Here is a 9,236-nt window from a genome sequence, read left to right on the forward strand (position 1 = left end):
GTTATATAGCATACATCCTATGGACACTTTAGCACAGTTCTGACATAAGACGCACTTTTATTGTGGTTAATGAATGAATCACAGAGTGGCCGCATCTAGTAACATCGCCCATGTTGTCTCAAATACTTCATAACACACTGTCACATAATCACAGTTTCTCAAATTCTAACCTATGCATTGACATTTATAGAAATTGAAATATGTCCACTCCTGTGATATGCACAAAATGAGAGCCTAACTTTCAATCAAAATATTGAAGTATACCTGTGTCACCTTTAGTGTTCAAACTTTCATTCCCCAATATCTAGTTACATCAACGTAGCATAAGGTTCTCTTTATGTCAGCAAACAGATTACCTTCATCAGTTAAAATCCCTGTGCAGTCTGACATCATTCTAAAAATGCCTGCCCCCTGGCTCCAGCACTTTCTGAGGGCCAGAACAAGTATGCATATTATAAATGTTAGAGAAATCTTTATTTGTAGATCTTATCTGGCTGTGTGACTCAAACTGTTGAAGCAGAAGGGACAGCATGGGAGTAAGACAATTAGCATTTTCAGATGTAGAGGTCAGTAATTGCGACTCACATGTGTAGCTCAACACAGATTTTCTTAATAATAACAAATAACTTATTTCACTTTTTCATCAAAAAAAACAACAAAAAAAAATTATATATATATATATATATATAGTATATACAGTAAAATATATGTATATTTATATATTGATAATGAAGTAAAAAAAAACAAGATAATGACAGCCACTAGGAAAGAAGCAATAAGGTAGGGCATGATAAAAACCATGAAATACACTTTAGTTAGACCTCATTCACACTGGCTGTGCTTGTGAAAGTGCGCAAAATAGCTTGCTCTTGCCTGCATTCACACAACGCACGAAAAGCACATGTCCCACTATTTGTTAATAGCACCTCCACTGTGGCAAGCAAGCTTTTAAGTTCTAACTACTGTGGGAGCTTCGTTGCTGTGTTTTTCCAAGCATAGGGCAGCCCATTCAAATTAATGGGCTGCCCTATGCTAACCCTCCTGTATTCGATTGTATTGTAACTCTACTCTCTACCTTTATTTTGAAAAGTGCAGCACAAACAGTAGGCGCTATATAAGGCTCCGTGCACCTTGGTGTAATGGGAACGAACGTTGCTTAATTACCTGTGTTGTGTTACGATACAAAAGAAAAAAAGGTCACAAGCACTCCATCATGTAGAAAAGTCAATGTTTATTGACTTCACAGGTGTCACATCATCAGAGCTCTGATGATGTGACACCTGTGAAGTCAATAAACATTGACTTTTCTACATGCTGGTGTGCTTGTGACCTTTTTTTCTTTTGGACTTATATTGCGGAGGCATGCACGATCATCTGAGCAACCACCCACCCTGATGGGTGTGTATGTTTTTTGAACTGTGTTACGATACAACACGGGCAATAGTAAGGAGGGTGTATTTTGCATAAAATGCACCCACCTGCTCCAAGACCAGCGGCGCCTACAGGAACCGCTGGCTTCCGCAAATGCAGGTGAAGGACCCCGGCGCTGCGTAAGGCTGCCCTGTGAAATGCCTGTCTGATGCGGCCAGGCATTTAGGTCAGCCTTATGTGATGCTGGAGTCCTTCTCTGCATATGTGAAAGATGGCAGTTCCTGCAGCAGGTAAGGGCGCTGGATCAGGCTAAACAGATTTCCATTGGTGCCTACAGGTGCCCAAAATGGAAACCCAGCCCTGGGAAGGGGTAGGGACAAGACCAGTCACCCTGTACAAGGAGAGAGAGCTGCAATGATTGGTCTTTATTACAGGAGGGAGTGGAAACAAGACCAGCCACCCTGCAGAAGGAAAGCTGCAATGGTTGATCTTTATTACAGGAGGGAGTGGAGACAAGACCAGTCACCCTGCACAAGGAGAGAGAGCAACAGTGACTGGTCTTAAACGTTGCTTGAGTCTTTTAATAAAAAGATTAGCAACAGTGACTGGTCTTTATTACAGGAGGGAGCAGAGACAAGACCAGTCACTCTGCACAAGGAGAGAGAGATGCAGTGAATGGTCTTTATTACAGGAAGATGTAAAGTTATACACTGGAATACTAGACAAATCTAGAAGAGATACACTAAGCACACTAAGATTCAAGTACGGATACACATGCCTCTTTAGTTTAGACAATATCCTGGAGTTCAGCTTTAATCCTACAAGAATATTACACTTAATACATATCATATCAAAAAACTCAGCAGGGGACTGAACAAGAATAATAAAATCAAACAACCTTTAAGAATACCTTTTCCTCATGTTTAAATTATATATCTTCTTTCTAGGCTGAACAGTGCTTGGGTTCATGACAGCTACTGCCATTGTATACATTTCTTGGATTCATAATTACAAATTAAACAATGGAGGAATAGATGGGATTTGAACTGTAGAAAGAATATGTCCCATGTCAGCTACCAGTACACTGTATCCTAAGCTTAGAGGATCTCCGGTGAAGTCAAGCAGTTACAATGATTAGAGCCAGTTCTGGAAGCCTCCGAGCATTAAGAACTGATTTTATTCTGCTAAGAAGAAAGCAGTCACAGCTCCTGCATGAAAATCTACTGAAAGCATCATGTGCTCCAGGGCTGCTTATGTAGATTCCAGTCACTTGATTGTCAATCACTTGATTGTCAGGTGTCTGGAAGGGACATTCTGCTACACCTTAATCCGCCACCAGCTACAAGATGATCTGGCTAATCCGTCCTTGTGATTTATTCCAAACCAGTCTGCAAGCATAGATACAAACTGGTGAAAGGGTGCAAAGAAGTGCATGTTCCCCTAACCCAGGGGTGGCAACCCCGGCCCTCCAGCTGTGCTTTAACTACAAATCCTAAGATGCCTCTGCCTCTGGGAGTGACTGTCAGTCTTGCAATGACTCATGGTACTTGTAGTTCCAAGAAAAGCTTTTATTTTTCGTTTTTCTCTTCTCTCTATAGGTTGAACTCTTTGGACTTGTATCTATTTTTCAACCTGACTTACTATATGTGTAACTATATGCAACCCTTGTTGGCCTCCAGTTATAAGTAAATGGCACAATAGGATTAAAGAAGTATTACACTCTCAAACATTTTTCTCTCAACCAATTTTTAAATTAAATTGGTAATGGCTTCCTTGGACTCTTTTATTATCTACCTAGATGGGGAAATGGCAGTCTGTGGAAAACATCTGATTAGTGTGGATCAACAAGTTCTGTGATGAATTCCAGTTTGACAAACTATCTACCTGTCACCAGAACATGCTACAGCACTTTAAAGCAGACACCTAAAGGTCACTGCACATAGCTGTAGTATTCTGTTTGACCCGAATCCAAGGTGTTGTATCCAGCCCCAATAGACGAAGGGGCACATGCCTGGGTGTGCTTATGGAGAAGGAAATGGTGGGGAGGAGTATGAGTGTTAACTAAGGAAGAAGGTACTGAAGTGCCGGAAGGGGAGGAGACTGGTAAGGTTTTGAGGGATCAGCAGACATTTGAGGAGGGAGATTGTCTTACCCTCCCTCCTGTATTTTTACTTTATAGGTTAGAACTTGTTTAGGTCTTTGCTTTTTTTGGTATGGGGAGTCGTGTTTGGAATTTGGGGGGTCTCTTTCCATTCCGGTCATTGATGACGCCAAAAAAAGAACAAATATTTTGTAAGGTTTCTACTTGGGACAGGTTGTTATATGCAACAATCACATAAACTATGGTTGAGTTTCATGGGAGCTCAAGGAAGGGGGATTCCCACTGTATGGGGAAGTTTTGAAATGTGCCACTGTGGTGTGTAACCACCAATCTGGTACGTATTGGCTGATGACTGGTAGGGGTGACCAACTAATTGCAATTGTGATGGCACTGTCAAGAGACTGCTTCATTGGCAATGCCTTTGCTTGATGTTTTGGTAATTTCAGGATGTTATTATTATGTTAATCTTAAACAATTAAGACAATTTTATCTATTAAAGCTGTGGCTGAGAAGGTTTTCCAAAGAAAAATCTGTGTTTTTGTGTTTATTTATGGAGTAGTGCTTGAACATGGTTGTAAGGGAGTGGTCAATCTTGGTATTCATCTTCTTTTGATATAGTTAGCCCTACCTGGGTCAAGTTTAAAGAACTCGGGGCAAAACTTTTATTTGCAATGGTTAAGTGCTCGTTTTCATCTATGTGCTAAAATAACAGTTATACTCACCTGATCCTCCAAGCTTTGACAGCTCTCCCTCCAGCCTGTCTCCTCCTACGCAGCAGCGATGCAATGTCCCTCGCTGTCCTTATATCCTATACACTGTGTATTGCATGTGATGACTTGAAGATCCTTAGACCGATGCAGCAGAGGGGGAGCAAGGCTCCTGGGACCGGTCTAAGAGCAAGCCGGCTCTGATGATCAGGCGAGTATAACTTTTTTTATTTTAGCACCTAGACAAAAATGAGCAGTTAACCCTTGCAGTGCTGGGGTAACCTAACTGCAAGGGTTAATAAAAGTTTTGCCCTGAGTTCTTCTTTAAACATTTGCATTGTGGTATACTGTAGGTACTGACAGATTTACTGTTTTTGTCAGTTCGTTAGTAAATAAAAATAATTAAGATAACTATAATGAAGATAATATAAAAACAAGACAGATAGTCATTGGAAATCACAAGATTTTCCAAAATCAAAGTGGGGAATGCAAACTGGTGAATGACACCACATGTGAGTGGCAGTACAACCTAACCCGGCAATGGAGAAATTGGCAGACTAGCATATTAGAATGTTTGAGTGGTTGCAAAGGGACAAATTATCACATTTGTTCTTTATATATAGACCTATTCCTATATTAAAACATTTAGCTTGAATTGTTTGATGCAGATACAAAGGTTTAAAAGAGGCAGCCAGTCCGCGAAAACATGTTAATAATTGATTCACAAGGAGTGGAGATATAGGCCTGTTAATATTTGCTGGTAAAAGTACAGATACATTGATAACAATGTTTGCGGTGCTGTTTCGTCAGTTACCTATCTACTTTTTATACAAGCCTACAGATTGAACTGATATTCTTTTTTTTGATTGTATAAAACCATCACTTTTTAAAGCTACCAAAAGCCACTGATTGGAACGAGTATAATCAGTAAACACATCAGACTCCAAGCATATTTATATATTGCATGACAGTGAATGATCATATTTAAGGTAGACCTTTACTCATATATTTAAAATAACAACAAAGGCACCTTTAGAAATGTTTAGTAATGACAATCTACAAACACATACTTCTAGATAATTGCCAGCTTTGTATTCTTTGCATACCTTACTTCTCTTTTCTTCCCCAGTCTTCTGACAGAAGTCATTTTTACTAAGGGAAGATCAATCCATCTCCCTTTACTTCCTGGAACTCTGGCACATGTGACTAGGACATGTGACAATGCACATCATCTCAGGGTAGGAAAATGCCTACAGACATATGAGACAGATGAGATGTCCCAGCAATGCTCTGTTGATGTAACCTTCCCAGGATGCAACGCTTGGGCACGATGACATCATCTGTGCCAACATGGACCAGGAAGTAGATGAACTCAATTTGTAAGTAAATGAAAAACCTGTTTGTTTAGCTCATGAATGTAAGATGATTTTATATCATCATGTAGAGCTGCATGCTAATGTGGTTTTTAGTGAAAGGGGGTAAAGGTCCACTTTAAAAAAAATTGCCAGGAAAATATGGAGGAGCTCCACTACCCTTCTCAGATTTTTAGGCTGGAGATAAAATTGCCACCTGCTGGTGAAATCTGGTATTAATGCATTGTGATAATGCATGGCCTTCAATCAAACAAGGCATTTACATTTTTTTGTGAAATCTCCTTTCAAGAATTGGTTTAAGAAATCTTACTTCCTAAGCCTATTTTTACTAATGACATGACTGATATGAGTCCAGTGATATAAATGTATATGGGGGTTATTCATTATAGAGCCGAAGGATCCAGCCATAGCTTTGGCTGATCCTTCGGCTCGCTTCGGCCGCCTCTGCCCTTTGGTTCAGTTGAACCGAAGGTCTGCTCTGCTGTACCGGCTATTCACAATAGCCCATACAGCAGCCGAAGGCAGCCGAGCAGCTAGGCCAAGCCGAAGGCATATGCTTCGGCTCGACATGGTATACAATATACAACTAGTCTTTAAGGCATCCCATTCATTTTTAATGTACTGCCATCAGCACCTATTTATTGCAAGAACAGCATCTGACCCTTTATCAGGAATGTAAAGTACTACTGTGCATTATGGAATGCTGCAGCACAGGTGCAGTGCCTTAGTGTGTTGGGGTGACATTCATTTTGAATGGCACCTCAAGACACCAAGGTACGTAACATGCATTACTGCAGTGTAATAGTGTGAACCGACCTTAAGTGTTATGAACAGATGAAATATTAAGGATTAATTTCAAAAGTAAGTTTTTAGAGTTCAGGGGTTGTTATTCATTGTTAGGTTGATGGTCAAGGTTTGGGTGAGGCATAGGGGTCAAGGAAAGGGTATAGGTCAGAGGCGTAGATGCACATATTTTTTTACTCTTGTTGGTTCACAAACTTGCTGCTGAGAACAGCTCTCCTAGGCTCAAAAACAATATACCAGTCTCACTTTCATATGGCTCCTAAAATTACTCAGCTGACTGATACTCATCTGATAGAATAGGGCTACATGACATAGCACAAGTGTTTACTCACCAGCACTCGGAGTCTGTATTTCCATCCCCTCTCTGCTGGTCAATCTGTCCTTCCGATACTTTCGTGCTCTCATGGAGGTATAAAATCGAGAGTGTCTGCGGATAGGGATGTATCGGGGCTGCCCATTCTCTTCCATGCTATCTTCATCAGCCTCATCCTCCTCCAAGATCTGGTTCTGTTTCATTCCATAGACCTGTGGTGAGGTGCAAGTGTCAACTCCCATATTGCTCTCTTTTTCTCTGGTAAAGCGTCTCATATCTTCACTCCACCTCAATATGCAGGAATCTTGTGACCTGACTTCATCTCATTTTGTCATCACTGAGAGTAAGAAAAAAAAAATACTGTAAGAATATAAACTAAGAATCAAACAAATGCAATTTTACTTCAGAACTTTGTTGGCCATAAATAAAGCATGGTGAGCACTGAGCATTTTATTTGCAAAAAGATAGCTTTATAAATAAGTATGTTCATTTTCCCCAGGAATAATAAGCCACAAGTGTCTGCTATGATCTACTAAACTTAAAGAATGTTTTCTAATGCATCCAAAATTGAACATATAAATTAACAACCATCTGATAGCTATAGGAACCTTCTTTGTGCTCACAATAAGCCATCATATCTGCTGTTTGAGTTTTCAAAATCCTGATTTGTTACAGCATTTTTGCTTCCTCAATACTCATAGTTGATCTAAGCGAAGACGGGTACACTGCCTATGCTACCACACAAGGGCCCAGAAGGAGAAGTTGGTTCATTAGATGCAGAAGGGGAAACCACATGGCCATCATGATGGAGGAGATAATACTGCTGATACTGGGGCCTCCCCTGCAGACTCAACAACCAGAAAGTGAGTGGCAATCTCCCCAGAGTAAGGGGAAATCCCCTCTTAGACACCGAAATAGGTGTTCTCATTCGAAGGAATTCTCTCACTCCATCTGCTGACAGCCGTTACCTTTTGGATTTCCAAACACTGTCCCAGTGACGATGGTCACCAGGACAAATAAATAGGGTCAAATAGGTTTGGGTAGAGATTGTACTCATTTAAATTATCTGACATAAAATGGAAAGTGATCCTTGTGATGGGCACAGTCAAAATGAAAAGATGTGACAGGACAGAAGAAATGAATGGCCAGCAGTATGATGTAGGTGACCTGTGGGTTGCTGATAGAGACAGGCTGACCAGGTGGCATCACAGAGCTTACACATATATAAAGAAATGGGGAGCATTATATGGGCCTAGGATGTTTTCGTACAAAGGAGCCTTTCACCACCAGTACTGGTTTAGAGCTTTAAATACAAAGACACAAAAAGAAATTGCACTCTAAAACTGAACTAGCAAAAGCAAAAACAAATATGCAAAATCAGTAACTCATCACAGCCATTCAGAAAACATCTTCTCTGGTTTCATTTTCATGTTGAAGCATTTGATTCCATACATGTAAACTGAACACCATTTTGTCATTGAATGTTTTTTAGTAGAAATACAGCTATCCATGTAGCTTGTGCTCTAGAGCTTAAGCTGCTGCTGTGTTTGCCCCTGATATAAAACTGTACCCTTACTTCCTGTCCCAGTCACAATGGGTATGGTGATAGGAGATGTCTCTAATGGACCATGAAGAGCAACAAGAAAAGTTTGGAAGGGTGAACCCATTCCAGCTTGTATGGTTTAGCGATCATGGCATTCTTCCATAATCTCAGGGCTCATGTGTAGCCAAATCATTTAGTTTAACCCCTTCGTGACTGACGACGTACAGTGTACGTCGCCAGCAGTCCTAACACTAAAGAGACATTGTCACCTTGCCATTTGGGTCAATGTTACCACCTTATACTCTCCAGTGATCCCAGCTCCTACTTCCTCTGCTGCAGCTGCCCCCAAAATACCTGGTGTTGACTGGTGAAATGCAGAAATTACCAACTCCAGCAGCTCCATTAGCTGTGACGTCACCTTTTACATCAAGTCCCAGTAATCGGGCCTAGTAAATGGCCGCTAGGGCTGTGCATTGCATCATAGGAGGGGGTCTCCCATACCCAAAAGCATGGCGTTTTGCAGTGGCAGAAGTAGGTAGTGGGAGTGGTGGGAAAGTGCTGGAGAGGTAAGTATAAAGCTGTCATAGGGTGTGCTTTACTGTCCCTTTACCCTGCATGGTTAAGGTGGCAGTATTTCTTTAAAGTAAATTTATAATAACAGTTTACTATTTCACAGTCTTTGCAACAATCATAAATAAGATAAATATGACAAAAAAACCTTGCCGACCTTCAAAAAATCACTAAATAAAGATTTGATGAAAGCAGCAAAGATTGATTGGTTATTGAATAATGAATCCCATTTAAAGTTCATGACGTACATGAGCACTGATATAATGTGGTATTCATACTAGTTTTATATTGCTATTTATGGAACTGCAGGCATCTTTTCTAACCAAAGTACATTTCTGGTCTAATGAAGTTGTTATTATAAACAAGACAGACTGTATAAAATAAATCTTTCCTTAATGCAATCTTGTCTTGATCTATTAAATATTTGTTAGAATCTTCATTAATTTAAATATGG

General features: G+C 40.3%; 1 protein-coding gene across 1 annotated transcript in view; it reads right to left on the minus strand.

The window, feature by feature from the left end:
* The window catches only part of NGEF (neuronal guanine nucleotide exchange factor), a 99,139-nt gene extending 92,139 nt beyond the window's left edge, over positions 1-7,000 (minus strand). The window contains exon 1 of the mRNA XM_018567666.1: positions 6,689-7,000. Coding sequence (XP_018423168.1) covers positions 6,689-6,944 — 256 coding nt within the window. The 5' untranslated portion in view covers positions 6,945-7,000. The remainder of the gene's footprint in view (positions 1-6,688) is intronic.
* Between the last annotated feature and the right edge of the window lie 2,236 nt (positions 7,001-9,236).

Source organism: Nanorana parkeri, unplaced genomic scaffold (assembly GCF_000935625.1).
Source record: "Nanorana parkeri isolate BGI_ZX_2015 unplaced genomic scaffold, ASM93562v1 scaffold1080, whole genome shotgun sequence".
In the NCBI taxonomy this organism is placed as follows: Eukaryota; Metazoa; Chordata; class Amphibia; order Anura; family Dicroglossidae; genus Nanorana; species Nanorana parkeri.